This window comes from Oncorhynchus tshawytscha, linkage group LG02 (assembly GCF_018296145.1).
Source record: "Oncorhynchus tshawytscha isolate Ot180627B linkage group LG02, Otsh_v2.0, whole genome shotgun sequence".
Taxonomy (NCBI): domain Eukaryota; kingdom Metazoa; phylum Chordata; class Actinopteri; order Salmoniformes; family Salmonidae; genus Oncorhynchus; species Oncorhynchus tshawytscha.
The window spans coordinates 12063162-12080987 of NC_056430.1; the positions used below are offsets into that span (position 1 = coordinate 12063162).

The window sequence follows — 17826 nt, forward strand, 5'->3', positions numbered from 1 at the left end:
GCCTGGTTCACCAACTACTTCTCTGATAGAGTTCAGTGTGTCAAATCGGAGGGCCTGTTGTCCGGACCTCTGGCAGTCTCTATAGGGGTGCCACAGGGTTCAATTGTTGGACCGACTCTTCTTGTTGGTGAGTCTCTGATCTACCTCTACACATATGACACCATTCTGTATACTTTTGGCCCTTCTTTGGAAACTGTGTTAACAACCCTCCAGGCGAGCTTCACTGCCATACAACTCTCCTTCCGTGGCCTCCAATTGCTCTTAAATACAAGTAAAACTAAATGCATGCTCTTCAACCGATCGCTGCCTGCACCTGCCCGCCTGTCCATCACTACTCTGGACGGCTCTGACTTAGAATATGTGGACAACTACAAATACCTAGGTGTCTGGTTAGACTGTAAGCTCTCCTTCCAGACTCACATCAAACATCTCCAATCCAAAGTTAAATCTAGAATTGGCTTCCTATTTCGCAACAAAACATTCTTCACTCATGCTGCCAAACATACCCTTGTAAAACTGACCATCCTACCAATCCTCGACTTCGGCGATGTCATTTACAAAATAGCCTCCAATACCCTACTCAATAAATTGGATGCAATCTATCACAGTGCCATCCATTTTGTCACCAAAGCCCCATATACTACCCACCACTGCGACCTGTACGCTCTCGTTGGCTGGCCCTCGCTTCATACTTGTCGCCAAACCCACTGGCTCCAGGTCATCTACAAGACCCTGCTAGGTAAAGTCCCCCCTTATCTCAGCTAGCTGGTCACCATAGCAGCAGCCATCTGTAGCACGCACTCCAGCAGGTATATCTCTCTGGTCACCCCCAAAACCAATTCTTCCTTTGGCCTTCTTCCTCTTCTTACAGTTCTCTGCTGCCAATGACTGGAGAACGAACTACAAAAATCTCTGAAACTGGAAACACTTATCTCCCTCACTAAGTTTAAGCACCAGCTCTCAGAGCAGCTCACAGATTACTGCACCTGTACATAGCCCATCTATAATTTAGCCCAAACAACTACCTCTTTGCTCCTTTGCACACCATTATTTCTATCTCTACTTTGCACATTCTTCTACTGCAAATCTACCATTCCAGTGTTTTACTTGCTATATTGTATTTACTTCGCCACCATGGCCTTTTTTTGCCTTTACCTCCCTTATCTCACCTCATTTGCTCACATCGTATATAGACTTGTTTATACGGTATTATTGACTGTATGTTTGTTTTACTCCATGTGTAACTGTGTTTCTGTATGTGTCAAACTGCTTTATCTTGGCCAGGTTGCAGTTGTACATGAGAACTTTTTCTCAACTTGCCTACCTGGTTAAATAATGGTGAAATAGCCTCCCGTGTGGCGCAGTGGTTAAGGGCGCTGTACTGCAGAGAGACTCTGGGTTTGCGCCCAGGCTCTGTCGTAAACTGGCCGTGACCGGGATGTCCGTGGGGCGATGCACAATTGGCCTAGCGTCGTCCGGGTTAGGGAGGGCTTGGCCGGTAGGGATGTCCTTGTCTCATCGCGCACCAGCGACTCCTGTGGTGGGCCGGGCACAGTGCGCGCTTCCGGGTTGGATGCGCAACACAGCGCGGCTTGGTTGGGTTGTGTATCGGGTTGTGTATCGGAGGACGATTGACTTTCAACATTTTGTCTCTCCGGAGCCCGTACGGGAGTTGTAGCGATGAGACAAGATAGTAGCTACTAAAACAATTGAATACCGGTAAAAATAAATGAATAAAAATAAATAAATATTAAACCTTACATTTTACAATATCTGAAGCGAAATAGAAAAGTGAGTGCAGGCTAGATTAGAAAGAGAAGAGTTTATTTCCAAAACACTATATATCTGTTTTCAGAAATGTTTTATTGTTTAAATTACTTATGAAAGGGAGAGTTTTTTTTTCACTTTTTTCTCACTAATCACGGTTGAGACAAAAATATACACTTTTTTTTGCTAAATGCAATATATCTGCCTCACTCTCAGAGAAATAAGTGGTACTGATAGGTTTTACACTAATAACTACATTTTTAATAAAGAACTATACAAATTATACATCATTTTTATAATTCATACAGTAATATGAGATCTGTATGTAAAACATTTACATGAGATATTTTAATTATTTTGCAGATGCTCCAGAGTGATTTACAGTTAGTGCATTCATATTAAGCTAATTAGGCGAGACAACCACATGTCACAGTCAAATATACAGGATACAAACATTCCATTCCAGCTAAACAATGGATATATAGTGTTTTGAAAAAAAAACACACAATTTAATTCACATCTAAAATCTATGAATTAAAAATCTGATGTTACACACACACACACACAAACACACACAGACACATGAAGGTACCCATAAGCAATCATTTCAGATGAAAAAACACAACTGTGAAAAATTGGTGGATATCGCATTTTTGGAAATGAATTCTTAATTTCAAAACAACCCTCTCTTTGTCCTTCTGTCCAGAGCTGTATATGTATATAAAGTAGGCCTATATGGCTCGGCTTCTGACCCACAGTGCCCTGTGCTGCGTAAGGTTATGGAATATAACATTTCAGTATCGGAGGAATGAGCTTTTTCTCTTCCTTATACAGAATGAGAGAGAGATTTAGCTTTGCGATCATGTGAGGTTGTCCGTATAGAAAGGCCATGTGTTTTTAGTTCAGTTCAAAGTTCACAGATGGAGAAGCCCTGCCCTCCAACCATCTGACACTGATACTGTAGTCATAGGGTGCATCTAAAGTGGCACCCTAATAGTGCACTACTTTTGACCAGAGACTATGTGGGTTATGTTTAACAGTAGCGCAGTGTTCATTATGTGCTACTAACGAACACTTAGTGATTGAGTTCAAAAAGTTCCTATCGGTACCTTCTGGAAGCCCTTTGGCCCATATGACATGATTGTTCCCTAAGCCAATAGGAGATGGTTAGTCATTATTAGTAGTTCCGCCATTCCTTTTAATTCGGAATCCTAATCACCATGGTGACCTGATGACGCTATTGTTCTGTTTAGTTGCATTATCTGACGTCAGGTCAGATAATGTCATATAGGAGTGACGACATTCTGCTGCATTCTAGAATGAAGAGAGATCAGATAACCAATGGTGTCAGAACCTAGTCACCGGTGGATAATTCAGCCAATCCAGTCCACCTTGTGTGAGGTAACATTTCAACACTCAGTCTGTAACATTACTTTCAAGAACACCCTCACTGTGTGGGATCAAACTGAGGTTAGGGTCCCTCCCACCACCTCCACATCTCTCTCTAACCAGCAGGCAAATCAACATAGAAACCGTTCTCATGTACATCCGTCTGAACTAATAATCCAGTGTCTTCACATCCCGACATCTTCATCACCAGATCAGACGTCATCGTCGTCATCATTCGCCCTTAGCCTCCTCTCCACTTCACTCTGGCCCCTCTGACTTCCTCTCTGGGGCAGCTTGCCCACCGGGTCCCTACACAGCACATACTGCTCCCAGATCTTACGGAACGCATTCCGGAATTTCTTGATGCGGAATGCGTAGACGATTGGGTTGACGGCAGAGTTGCCGTGCGTGAGCAGGATGGCGATGTAGATAAGGAATATGGGCTTTTTACAGTCCGGACAGAACAGCGTGATACAGTTGAGGATGTGTAGAGGAAGCCAGCTGATGGCAAACAGGAAGAGGACCAGGGCCAGGGACTTGGCTAGTTTAAGTTCCTTCCCATAGTAACGGCTTGGGTCCGTGTGGCTCGCCGTCACCTGGGATAGGAGGGAGAAGAGGAAGGCGATTTAGACTTCAGATTCAGAGGTTGGTCTGTCGGAAAACCTTAGAGCATTATACATTTCTGTAATGAATTCTTACAAGTTAACCAATGTTATCTCTGGTAAAAACGAAGTTATTCTATTCCATTGTATTGTATTCGAAGTGTGTTTCATTTGCACAGCAGTGTGTACTGAGTGGAGTGAGTTGCCACTTGATTTAAAAACCTGTAATTTCAGCCGACAATCAGCACCTCTGCTCAATAATGTCTGTCTATGCTGTCAACCCTGAGGGGGATAACCTGTCCTGTTACCTTTCTGGTACGTGCCACAGGACTGCCGATTTCTACATCAAATGTAAACTCCTCCACTTCCTTCCACCTCCCTCTACCTGCCTCCACCTTCCTCCCTCCATCAACTCCCTCTAACTCACTCCACCACCCTCTAATGCCCTTCACCTCCCTCTACCTCCTTCCAACTCCCTCTACCTCCCTCTAATACCCTTCACCTCCCTCTACCTCCCTCCACCACCCTCTAATGCCCTCCACCACCCTCTAATGCCCTCCACCTCCTTCTACCTCCCTCTAATGCCTTCCACCTCCCTATAATGCCCTCCACCCCCCCTCTACCTCCCTCCATCTCTCTCTAATGCCCTCCACCTCCCTCTACCTCCCTCCATCTCTCTCTAATGCCCTCCACCTCCTTCTACCTCCCTCTACCTCCCTCTAATGCCTTCCACCTCCCTCTAATGCCCTCTACCTCCCTCTAATGCCCTCTACCTCCCTCCACCTCTGTCTAATGCCCTCCACCTCCCTCTAATGCCCTCTACCTCCTTCTACCTCCCTCTACCTCCCTCTAATGCCCTCCACCTCCCTCTATCTCTCTCCACCTCTGTCTAATGCCCTCCACCTCCCTCTACCTCCCTCCCTCCCTCCCTCTACCTCCCTCCACCTCCCTCTACCTCCCTCCACCTCCCTCTGCCCTCCACCTCCCTCTAATGCCCTCCACCTCCCTCTACCTCCTTCCACCTCCCTCTCCACCTCCCTCTAATGCCCTCCACCTCCCTCTACCTCTCTCCACCTCTGTCTAATGCCCTCCACCTCCCTCTACCTCCCTCCATCTCTCTCTAATGCCCTCCACCTCCCTCTACCTCCCTCCATCTCTCTCTAATGCCCTCCACCTCCTTCTACCTCCATCTACCTCCCTCTAATGCCTTCCACCTCCCTCATGCCCTCTACCTCCCTCTAATGCCCTCTACCTCCCTCCACCTCGGTCTAATGCCCTCCACCTCCCTCTACCTCCTTCCACCTCCCTCTACCTCCCTCTAATGCCCTCCACCTCCCTCTACCTCTCTCCACCTCTGTCTAATGCCCTCCACTTCCCTCTACCTCCCTCCACCTCCCTCCACCTCCCTCTACCTCCCTCCACCTCCCTCTGCCCCCCACCTCCCTCTAATGCCCTCCACCTCCCTCTGCCCTCCACCTCCCTCTAATGCCCTCCACCTCCCTCTACCCTCTCTACCTCCCTCTAATGCCCTCCACCTCCCTCTACCTCCTTCCACCTCCCTCTACCTCCCTCTAATGCCCTCCACCTCCCTCTACCTCCTTCCACCTCCCTCTACCTCCCTCTAATGCCCTCCACCTCCCTCTACCTCTCTCCACCTCTGTCTAATGCCCTCCACCTCCCTCCACCTCCCTCTACCTCCCTCCACCTCCCTCTACCTCCCTCTACCTCCCTCTGCCCTCCACCTCCCTCTAATGCCCTCCACCTCCCTCCACCTCCCTCTACCTCCCTCTAATGCATTCCACCTCCCTCTAATGCCCTCCACCTCCTTCTACCTCCCTCTACCTCCCTCTAATGCCTTCCACCTCCCTCTAATGCCCTCCACCTCCCTCTACCTCCCTCCATCTCCCTCTAATGCCCTCCACCTCATTCTACCTCCCTCTACCTCCCTCTAATGCCTTCCACCTCCCTCTAATGCTCTCTACCTCCCTCTACCTCCCTCCATCTCCCTCTAATGCCCTCCACCTCCCTCTACCTCTCTCCACCTCTGTCTAATGCCCTCCACCTCCCTCTACCTCCCTCCACCTCCCTCTAATCCCCCCACCTCCCTCTAATGCCCTCCACCTCCCTTTACCTCTCTCCACCTCCGTCTAATGCCCTCCACCTCTCTCTACCTCCCCCACCTCCCTCTAATCCCCCCACCTCCCTCTAATGCCCTCCACCTCCCTTTACCTCTCTCCACCTCCGTCTAATGCCCTCCACCTCTCTCTACCTCCCTCCAAGTCCCTCGACCTCCTTCTACCTCCCTCTACCTCCCCACACCTCCCTCCAAGTCTCTCCACCTCCCTCTAATGCCCTCCACCTCCTTCTACCTCTGCTATGCTTATCAAACACACTCAGTTCATTCTGTCCTATTCATCTGACTCTAGTCTAGACAAGTGACCTTCATAGTGACCTTCATCCTGGTCCCAGGTCTGTTTGTGCTGCCTTTTCAACTCCTTTAGTTAATGCCATGTGACAATGACCCTAGGAGTTGTCAAGATCGAACAAACAGATCTGGGACCAGGCTATGCTCCTTGTCAAGCTGCCAGTGGATCATCTGATTCTATAGCCTGGTTAAACCAGACTGGACGTTGCCGTCACCATTGTTTTAACTTAATGAGCGTCATCTTTAACAAGGCTATTTATTGTAGATGGTAGACAGTCACCTTCTTGTTGAGCTGCCGGTGTATCATGTAAAAGATCTCAGCATAGATGAGCAGCATGAGGATGAGGGGCGGCAGCACCCAGCCGAAGAAGTTGAAGTAAACCATGTAGTCCATGCTGATGACGGTCTCAAACTGACACGTCACTAAGAGGTCAGTGGTCACCAGGGATCCGTTGTCACGGAGACGCTGCAGGTTGTTCCAGCCCAGCATGGGCGTCAAGCCGACCACGATGGCAACCATCCAACACACCACCACCGCCGTACCCGCGCGCCGCGGAGTCACCACGCGCTTGTAGCTATGGAGACGGGAGACAAAAAATGGGTGAGGTGTTAGTGTATACTGACCGAGCTGTACCTCTTTTAGTTCCCATTACATACATTTTCTTGTTCCCATTTACATTCTATTTTAGTTCCCATTTACATTCTATTTTAGTTCCCATTTACATTCTATTTTAGTTCCCATTTACATTCTATTTTAGTTCCCATTTACATTCTATTTTAGTTTCCATTTACATTCTATTTTAGTTCCCATTTACATTCTATTTTAGTTCCCATTTACATTCTATTTTAGTTCCCATTTACATTCTATTTTAGTTCCCATTTACATTCTATTTTAGTTTCCATTTACATTCTATTTTAGTTCCCATTTACATTCTATTTTAGTTTCCATTTACATTCTATTTTAGTTCCCATTTACATTCTATTTTAGTTCCCATTTACATTCTATTTTAGTTCCCATTTACATTCTATTTTAGTTTCCATTTACATTCTATTTTAGTTCCCATTTACATTCTATTTTAGTTCCCATTTACATTCTATTTTAGTTCCCATTACATACATTTTCTTGTTCCCATTTACATGATCTGTGTAGATCTACATGTAAACCATCTAGCTAATGCTGTCTGGTCCAAACGAGTATGCCATTGTTGCCGCCCGTACCATTGAATGCAAGGCAAGCCAAGTACCCTTTGACCTCCCTTGATTTAAAAAAAAAAGTATACAAATATGCCAATCAGCATTGAGCTAAACTGAGTGAGCTCAACTGTGATTGGTCCTGGCGCAGCAAAAAAAGTGTCAAGGGAAGCCAGCTTGGATTTTGGCATCACTCCTATCAAATCGCATTAAGATCATACGTTATCGACAGAAACAACTTAAACTGTTGCATCTCCTTGTGTTGTCCTCCGGTGGCTAGCTAGCTAAAATGGACAATTTCCTAAATTAGCCATGGATGTGCTTGTGCTACTTGCATGGGTGTGCTTGTGCTACTTGTGCTTTTTGCATGGATGTGCTTGTGCTACTTGTGCTTTTTGCATGGATGTGCTTGTGCTACTTGTGCTACTTGCATGGATGTGCTTGTGCTACTTGTGCTTTTTGCATGGATGTGCTTGTGCTACTTGTGCGTTTTGATCCACATCCCGCTGCTGGATATGAGAGTATATCCAACAAGCTCCAAATCTTGGCTGACTGACTAATGTTCCGAGAAAAGAATCACTGCGATTGGCTTGTGTCCACCGTGTTCTGCAATCCATGGTACAGTACGTCGGTACCTCACTAGACTGTCTACAACTCCGTCAAAACTACTGAATTACATCCAAGTTTAGGATTCAAATCTGGGATTCTTTCCTCCTTTTGAAGGTCATCGCTGAGTCACGATACAAGAGGAATGAACTGATGTGCTCTGCTCACACACCAGAGCAGAGGAAGCATTGCTGTTAGACATATATATATATTTGGTTAGTGTGAGTTTGCTGAAGGAGTTGCTTCTCTGAGGTGTGAAAGTACAACACACACACCCTCAGACAACAAGTAAATAATCTCAAGACAAACCTACATATACCCACACATCTTTAACACACACTCACAAAAACACATACTCCTTTGCTGTCTCTTTGCCAACCCTACTGACTCTCTCTACACATTCTCTCCCCTTCCAGTCTCTTTCCCTCTCTCTGTCTCTGTCTCTTTCTCTCTCACACATTCTCTCTCTCTCTCTGTCTCTGTCTCTTTCTCTCTCACACATTCTCTCTCTCTCTCTCTCTCTCTCTCATACACACACATTCTCTCTCGCTCCCTCTCTCTCGCTCTCTCTCTCACACACACATTCTCTCTCGCTCCCTCTCCCTCTCTTTCGCACATTTGCTCTCTCTCTCACACATTCTCCCTCTCTCTCACACATACTCTCTCTCACGTACTCTCCCTCCCTCTTGCTTTTTCTTTCTCTCTCTCACTCACACACACACACACACACACACACACACACACACACACACACACACAGTGGGTGGTGTGATGCATCCACTTCTGAGGATAAATGGTCTCTCACAGGAAGCTGGAAGGAGAACCCACTGAGTAATCTGCCACAGGGCTGCCAGGATATAAAACACTCGCTGCCACTCAATGTCACACACACACAGGCGCAAACATAGACACATACGCAAGCGCACATACATACAGTATGTGCGTATTCACACGCACACACACACCAGTCTCATAATGTCACTGAGGACACACACACACACACATTCACAGACCATCAATCTCCTAAGAAGCAGACACACACACAATGAGTGCTTAGGCTATCTTCCTTAAGTGCGTATAAATGATCCAGTAGACGTTGCTTCTAGAATTGCTCTTCAATAATTCCTTTCATTGATCTGTATGTTTAATGTTTCCCTGTGCATTCATATGCAGGGAAATGTTTCTGGCAACCTTTGTTGACTAAATGGTCCCTTTCACTATCAACTCCTCTAATAAATGAGGAGTGGCCCAAATGGCACCCTATTCCACATTATAATTGACTACTTTTGACCAGGACCCATAAGGAATAGGATGTCATTTGGGATGCATCCTATGTTAAATTCAGAGTCCCGGGCAGTGTGGCAGCCTGAGACATGACATGTTCAGATCAGTCAACCAACCACAATAATCACATTGATCAATTATGTGTTCAATGACAAATGAACTGTAGCTTCCTTTTACAGACATATGCAAATCATGTTTTTTGTTGTGGTTGTAAAGGATCTCAAATGCAGCCAGGTTATTGGTGATGTTATAAAAGATCATCTATACTGACTATATACCAATATACTGATGTACTTGCCTGATCTATAATGCATCCCACTCAGCACAAACGTCTGTTTTGTCTAGTTTTGATTTACATTTGGTTGAGTTGTCAACTAACGTGAATTCAACAAATGTCACCATGTCATTGGATTTAGGTTAAAATTTATATGAAATGCCCTTATGTTGATTACTTTTTTCAAATCCAATCATTTTCCCACATTGATTCAACATTCACATAGATTTTTTGGTTTGAAATGACGTGCAAACAATGTTGATTTAACCTTTTTTTTGCCCAGTGGGGATGAATGGGTAACTTATACCAATGTTTCTGGCGCGAGACAGTTCGTTAAGTATTCTCGAGTGAACAAGAATGCCAGTGTGTGTGGTATGTTTTTTCTATATCATATCGCTATAATATCTTTATCATTTCTCTATCATATCTCTATCATGTCTATCATATCTTTATCATATCTCTATCATATCTATCATATCTCTATCATATATATATATATATATCATATCAATAATTGTTCTATCATTTCTCTATCATATCTCTGTCATATCTCTATAATATCTCTATCCTATCTCTATCATATCTTTATCATTTCTCTATAATATCTCTATCATATATGTATCATATCGCTATCATATCTATCATTTTTCTATAATTTCTCTATCATATCTCAATAATATCTCTATCATATCTCTATCATATATATATATATATATCATATCACATCTATCATTTTTCTATTATATCTCTATAATATCTCTATCATTTCTCTATCATTTCTCTATCATATCTCTAAACCTCTCATTTCTCCAAACACATTGATTAACCTACCCTACAAGATGTGTAAATCTATATTTTCTGTGTATTTTCTTTACTACTGGTTATTTGGCCATCAACCCTCCTACTGTCTGAGATGAATGCTCAGTGCTCTGTAAAAATGTAGCTTGTCAAAACAATCTTATGTTGATTGCACCGTCTGATTTATTGCTCGTTCAAGTGAGCAAAACATTTCATTTAATCTCCCCCCGAACCTGGAAAACCAACTAAGAAAATAACTTTCCCCCAAATTCTCCTCTATTGAATCTTCCTCAATATTCAGTCAAACTCAAATCAAATTATCTTATCCAGGTCGCAGTTGTAAATGAGAACTTGAGAACTTGTTCTCAACTTGCCTACCTGGTTAAATAATGGTGAAATAAAAAACCTTCTTAAACCTATCAAACTAAGCCACTTCCGACTTGTAGCCTACATGTAGCCTAAGAGATAATCAAAAATGGAACGTGTTGTGATAATTTAATGAATTTTTGATTTTGTCTGACTGTTACTTCTACACGTGTAAGCTATTGGACATGTGTGAGCAACCTGGACCCGGGTAGAAGTAACAATAGTACATGTACATCCGGGACACTCCCATTAGTATGATATGTTTGGTACAGTGCATTAGGATTGTATTCAGACCCCTTGACTTTTTCCACATTTTGTTACGTTACAGCCTTATTATAACATTGATTCAATCGGTTTTTCCCCCTCATCAATCTACACACAATACACCATAATGACATCCCAATACCCCATAATGACATGACATGCAAATTTATTAAAGACAAAAAACTGAAATGATACATCTACATAAGTATTCAGACCCTTTATTCAGTACTTTGTTGAAGCACCTTTAGCAGCGATTACAGCCTCGAGTCTTCTTGGGTATGACGCTACAAGCTTGGCACATCTGTATTTGGGGTGTTTCTCCCATTCTTCTCTGTAGATCCGCTCAAGCTCTGTCAGGTTGGATGGGGAGCGTCGCTGCACAGCTATTTTCAGGTCTCCCCAGAGATGTTAGATCGGGTTCAAGGCCAGGCTCTGGCTGGGCTACTCAAGGACATTCAGAGACTTGTCCCGAAGTCACTCCTGCATTGTCTTGGTTGTGTGCTTAGGGTTGTTGTCCTGTTGGAAGGTGAACCTTCGCCCCAGTCTGAGCACCCTGGAGCAGGTTTTCATCAAGGATCTCTCTGTACTTTGATCTGTTCATCTTTCCCTCGATCCTGACTAATCTCCCAGTCCCTGCCGCTGAAAAACATCCTCACAGCATGATGCTGCCACCACCATGCTTCACCAAAGGGATGGTGCCACATTTCCTCCCGATGTGACACTTGGCATTCAGGCCAAAGAGTTCAATCTTGAGTTCATCAGACAAGATAATCTTGTTTCTCATGGTCTGAAAGTCTTTAGGTGCCTTTTGGAAAACTCCAAGCAGGCTGTCATGTGCCTTTTACTGAGCAATGGTCCATCTGGCCACTCTACCATAAAAGCCTAATTGGTGGAGTGCTGCAGAGATAGTTGTCCTTCTGGAAGGTTCTTCCATCTCCACAGACGAACTCTGGAGCTCTGCCAGAGTGACCATCACGTTCTTGGTCAGCTCGCTGGCCTTTCTCTCCTGATTGGCCGGTTTGGTTGGGTGGCGAGCTCTAGAAAGAGACTTGGTGGTTCCAAACGTCTTCCATTTTAGAATGATGTAGGCCACTGTGTTCTTGGGGACCTTAAATGCTGCAGACATTTTTTGGTACCCTTCTCCAGATCTGTGCCTCAACACAATCCTGTCTCTGAGCTTTTCTTGACAATTCCTTCGACCTCATGGCTTGGATTTTTGCTCTGACATGCACTGTCACCTGTGGGACCTTATATAGAACAGGAGTGTGCCTTTCCAATCATGTCATATCAATTAAATTTACCACAGGTGGACTCCAATCAAGTTGTATACAAACATCTCAAGGATGATCACTGAAAACAGGATGCACCTGAGCACAATTTTGAGTCTGATAGCAAAGGGTCTAAATACTTATTTCTAAAAACAGTTTTCGCTTTGTCATTATGGGGTATTGTGATGTCATTATGGGGTATTGTGATGTCATTATGGTGTATTGTGATGTCATTATGGGGTATTGTGTGTAGATTGATGAGAAAAACATTTATGTAATCCATTTAAGAATAAGGCTGTAATGTAACAAAATGTGGAAAAAGGGAAGGGGTCTGAAAACTTTCTGAATTAACTGTATATATTTATTTGTGGATTATCCATTTTCTTATGATGTGTTACGAATTAATATTATATTTTACAAATTTTAAAAACTATGATATGTTACGAATTCCAATTTATTGTGGCTAACGTTAGCTAGGTGGCTAGCGCTAGGCTATGGTTTAAGGTTATGGTTAAGGTTTGGATTAGGAGTTAGGATAAAGTGTTAAGGTTAGGGGAACGGTTAGCTAACATGCAAAATAGCTCAAAAGTAGTAAGTAGATGCAAAGTTGCTAATTAGGAAAAATGCTAAAGTTTCCCATGATGAGATTTGAACCAGCAACCTTCAGGTTGCTAGACGTTCACGTTATATGCTTCCCCATTCACCCCAACTAACCACCCATAAGTAACCTTTTGTATTGTGTAACCATACCAAACTTAACATACAGTATAATACTAACTTGAGTGTCCTGTATTTACGTTTACTATGCTGCGCCTAGTCTATGACTAGGTGGTCAACACACATCTCACCTTGACTATGATGAACATGGACTTGACCTCAACTGAGACTGGCTATGTATTGAACATAACAATGTCTGTATGGTCTGTCTGTGGGAGACGTATCTCTGTGTTAGTATCTCTTTCAGAGAGCTGACTGTGCCTGTCTGGCAAAACTGTCAATAGGCTGTATTGTTTAAGCTATAATAAATAGGCTGAATAACCTATTCAGGAAATCAGGCAACAAAATAGCAAAATAACAAAATATCTCAGATGCCATTGCCAACAAACAAACGAGACAGATGTTAAACCCGGTGACCTTGGAAAACGAAAGCTTTCAAACAGAGACAAAAAGAAAAGCACAATATAAAGACTATCCCTTTTCTTTCTCTCATTTTTTACCTCATGGGTATTTTGACTCTCAGGTAACGGTCGATAGCGATGGCCAGCAGGGCGAGGATGGAACTCTGCGTGAGCACCAACACGGTGCATGCGACCAGCAGGCAGCTGTAGAAGTGCGTTTTGAGCCCGATGCTGATGGTGATGGCCAACGGGATGACCAAAGCCCCCACCGCAATATCCGCCAAAGCCAGAGACACTATGAAACAGAAGGTGGTGTCCCGTAGAGAACGGTTTATCCGTACCGCCCAGACCACCATCACGTTCCCGATCACAGAGGACACGGCGATAATCACCTCCATCCCGATGTAGAGGGCTTGGGCAGGCGGCAGACCAGACGGCATCCTGTCGGTAGCCTGGCGGCCCGGTTGTCTGGTTCTGTTAGTACTTTAGAAAGACAGGATGGAGAAGTTCTAGTATTCCTTTATGGAATTCGGGGAGCCACTGGAACTCTTGTTTACGCATGGCGTTCTGTCTTATTCGATCCGTCCTAGGAGGATATTGCCCTAGATATCATTGCACTAAGGTTGTGCAGTCCTTTTGGATACTGCTTTACTGAGCATAATATGGACTTTGTTTTGGACACATCATGCGTCCTGTGGTGTCAGTGAAGCCGGTTACCTTGGTGAACCACTCCCTAAAAATGAGGAAGAACAATGTGTCCAGTAAAAGTGTGATTGAGTCAAACTGGCGCCGGAGGTCCTTGTCCACAGTTTCCCAATTCAGCTCGCATCACCACTAGTCGTCATCATTAGTCAGAGTAGAAAGTTGAAAAATAAAATATCTGAGACTGGTGTCATCATCGGTTAAAGCTGTCAGGGAATGAAAATAATAACGCTAACGCATTGCCCGAACTATTAATCAGCTTAAATATTACCCATTCTCCTCTCATTCAATTGTGATTTTCAGCTTCTTTTCACATGCAAGCTTTCGCGTAAAATCCAGTCTTCTTTGCCAAAACGTTTGTTTGGTAGAATGGTTTTCAAAATAGGAAAATAATCAAATGAATCGAACTGTCCCGAACTCATTGTCGGTGCGCTCAGCTGGTTATTAGCAGCGAGTGTGTTCTCTGCTCCGCTCTCTCTGCATACTACTTTATGTGAAGTCACATGCGCCGGCGGACCTCTGTGCTCACCAATCCGAATGGACAAAAGAGGGGGGTGGGTGTTGGTGCCGCTTGGTGCCGGCCATCTAGAGAGATGGAGAAAATATTAAATTCGATCATGGCCTAGCATATGGTTTATTTACTGGATGCCCTTGCAATTCATATTGTCAAGGTCATGGTAGTGTATAAGACCATTTGGTGTGGTTGAGAAATGCTCCTTATTTTTATGCTAGAAGGCTACAAGAGGCGAAATATAATGGCACACAATGTTAATAAAGAATACATAATAAGGGACATTGCCATTAGTTCCCCATACTCTTCGATGTTGCGTACTGTCACAGTATGTCTCATGGTTTTTTTTAACCACATCTGTCTTTATAGAGGGCTTGGTTGTATGGCAACAAAACCAGCAACAAAACCTACGCATGCGCAACTATGGGGCAAGACAGACCGGGTTGGCTTAGATTGTTGACAGTATGTAATCTATATTTCATCTCCAAAATTGATTGAAAACATAAATACATTTACACAATGAGCACTTGTTGTCTATCAAATACATTGTTGGTTATAGCATATATTTTTTTACATATTAGCATTCATTAGAAATCAACCAAAACACCCCAAAACAAGATATAGTATCAAGAACAAGATTTAACTACATTAAACAAGTCACTTACCATTCCCTACATGGCAGTTTCTTGTCATTGTTGGTAGCTACCTGGCCATCCAGAATCATAACAACTCATGGACTTCTGCCCCTTTGAAGTGTGTGCATCGTTTTCGTGACTTTAACCCATCTACACTACATTAATTAAAGTATGTGGACACCTGCTCGTCGAACATCTCATTTCAAAACACAATGGGCCTTAATATGGAGTTCGTCCCCACTTTGCTGCTATAACAGCCTCCACTCTTCTGGGATGGCTTTCCACTAGATGTTGGAACATTGCTGCTATAACAGCCTCCACTCTTCTGGGAAGGCTTTCCACTAGATGTTGGAGCATTGCTGCTATAACAGCCTCCACTCTTCTGGGAAGGCTTTCCACTAGATGTTGGAGCATTGCTGCTATAACAGCCTCCACTCTTCTGGGAAGGCTTTCCACTAGATGTTAGAACATTGCTGCTATAACAGCCTCAGCTCTTCTGGGAAGGCTTTCCACTAGATGTTAGAACATTGCTGCTATAACAGCCTCAGCTCTTCTGGGAAGGCTTTCCACTAGATGTTGGAACATTGCTGCTATAACAGCCTCCACTCTTCTGGGAAGGCTTTCCACAAGATGTTGGAACATTGCTGCTATAACAGCCTCCACTCTTCTGGGAAGGCTTTCCACTAGATGTTGGAGCATTGCTGCTATAACAGCCTCCACTCTTCTGGGAAGGCTTTCCACTAGATGTTAGAACATTGCTGCTATAACAGCCTCAACTCTTCTGGGAAGGCTTTCCTCTAGATGTTGGAACATTGCTGCTATAACAGCCTCCACTCTTCTGGGGAGGCTTTCCTCTAGATGTTAGAACATTGCTGCTATAACAGCCTCCACTCTTCTGGGAAGGCTTTCCACTAGATGTTAGAACATTGCTGCTATAACAGCCTCCACTCTTCTGGGAAGGCTTTCCACTAGATGTTGGAAGATTGCAGCGGGGACTTGCTAGTGTGCTCAGGCACTGATGTTGAGCGATTAGGCCTGACTCGCAGTCGGCATTCCAATTCATCCCAAAGGTGTTCGATGGAGTTGAGGTCAGGGCTCTGTGCAGGGCTTTGTGGTTCTGTCGGTGTTGCTTTACTCAACAGTGACTGATCTGTGTGCCTTTTCCAGGTGACGTACTCTGTAGTCTGGACAGTGTAGCACACAGGACCAGTCTGAGCAATGACTGTAGCAGGAACCCACTTTGGTCTGTTGAAGTAGTTCCTAGCTAAGACAGTTTCCCAGGTTTGAATGCTCTGTTCTTTGCTCTGTTTTAATTGTATTTAACCTTTATTTAACTAGGCAAGTCAGTTAAGAATAAATTCTTATTTACAATGATGGCCAGTTGACAACGTTTGTGTCAAGGCTCAGGAGAAAACCCAGATGCAGACAGTTTCGAAGTAACAAAAGTTTATTACAAAAACAAGGGGGCAGGCAAATGACAGGTCAAGGGCAGGCAGAAGTCAGTAGTCCGGAGCAGAGGCAGGAAAAAACAGGAACTAGAAACAGACAGGAGCATGGGAAAAAACGCTGCTAGGCTTGACGAAACAAAACAAACTGGCAACAGACAAACAGAGAACACAGGTATAAGTACACTGGGGATAATGGGGAAGATGGGCGACACCTGGAGGGGGGTGGAGACAAGCACAAAGACAGATGAAACAGATCCCCGGGTGTGACAGTTTGACTTCACTCTCCTCTTGACGTCTTAATGTGTTGTACGCCATTCAGCTGCCGTCCGTTGTCGCTAATGAGTTGGAGGGGCGGTCAAAAATATCACGTTTCCAAGCTTCTCAATGGTCTTCTCTGCAGTAGTAGACCTCATGATGGCAACCTCTGGCCACTTGCTATGAGCATCCATGACCTAGAGAAAAACATTGCCTTTTGAAAGGACCTGCAAAGTGTATGTGTATGCGTTGCCACGCTTCCTCCAGCCAATCCCACAGATAAAGAGGAGCAAGTTGAGGTACGTTGTGAACATTTCTTCTCAATGCTTCCATCCAATCCAGGCCACCAGAAGTAGATTTGCATGATTTCCTTCATGAGAACCATTCCACAATGACCTCAGTGTAGCTGTTGCAACACTGGTTTCCTCAGCGAAGGTGGAATGAAAACTCTCCTCCCCCACAGCAGACAACTGGACTGTACTGACAGCTCAGTTTTCCTCAAAAGGTAAGGTTTCAATTCCGGAGCATCTCCTATGGCTTTACCTTTCAGGATGATGTCTATCACTTCATATAACTCCCGGGTCGTTTCTGGTGTTTCTCCACACTTATGCTGAAGTGACTGGTGCATTACAAGTAGAAGATGTCCACTTGGAGTGACTCTGGCTTTTTATTTTTATTTTACCTTTATTTGACTAGGCAAGTCAGTTAAGAACAAATTCTTATTTTCAATGACGGCCTAGGAACAGTGGGTTAACTGCCTGTTCAGGGGCAGAACGACAGATTTGACCACAGGTAGTGGTAACCTTGAAAGTCCATATTGCATTGCAGTTCAGTTCTGATTTGATGTCGAAGGTGTGTGCTGAAAACAGCAAAGCCCACCTTTGCATTCTGTTTGCAGCAAGTGCCAGAATATCAGTTTGCAG

At 44.2% G+C, this 17826-nt stretch overlaps 1 protein-coding gene across 1 annotated transcript; it reads right to left on the reverse strand.

Moving 5' to 3' along the window:
• Positions 1 to 1844: 1844 nt before the first annotated feature.
• Positions 1845 to 14541, reverse strand: LOC112221791 (adenosine receptor A1). Its single transcript, XM_024384122.2, has 3 exons — positions 13452 to 14541; positions 6464 to 6758; positions 1845 to 3752 (listed from the first exon to the last, which is right to left on the reverse strand). The coding sequence occupies exons 1-3, from the start codon at positions 13790 to 13792 to the stop codon at positions 3369 to 3371; spliced, it is 1020 nt and encodes a 339-aa protein (XP_024239890.1). The 5' UTR covers positions 13793 to 14541; the 3' UTR covers positions 1845 to 3368.
• Positions 14542 to 17826: the final 3285 nt, after the last annotated feature.

Bases quoted from the DNA above. Each gene is read 5' to 3' on its own strand.
- LOC112221791 (XM_024384122.2), bottom strand. From the start codon at position 13,792: ATGCCGTCTGGTCTGCCGCCTGCCCAAGCCCTCTACATCGGGATGGAG. The intron at 6,759-13,451 runs GTAAAAAATGAG...CCGTCTCCATAG, and splicing joins AGAGTCAAAATACCCATGAG to CTACAAGCGCGTGGTGACTC. The intron at 3,753-6,463 runs GTGACTGTCTAC...CTCCTATCCCAG, and splicing joins ACCGGCAGCTCAACAAGAAG to GTGACGGCGAGCCACACGGA.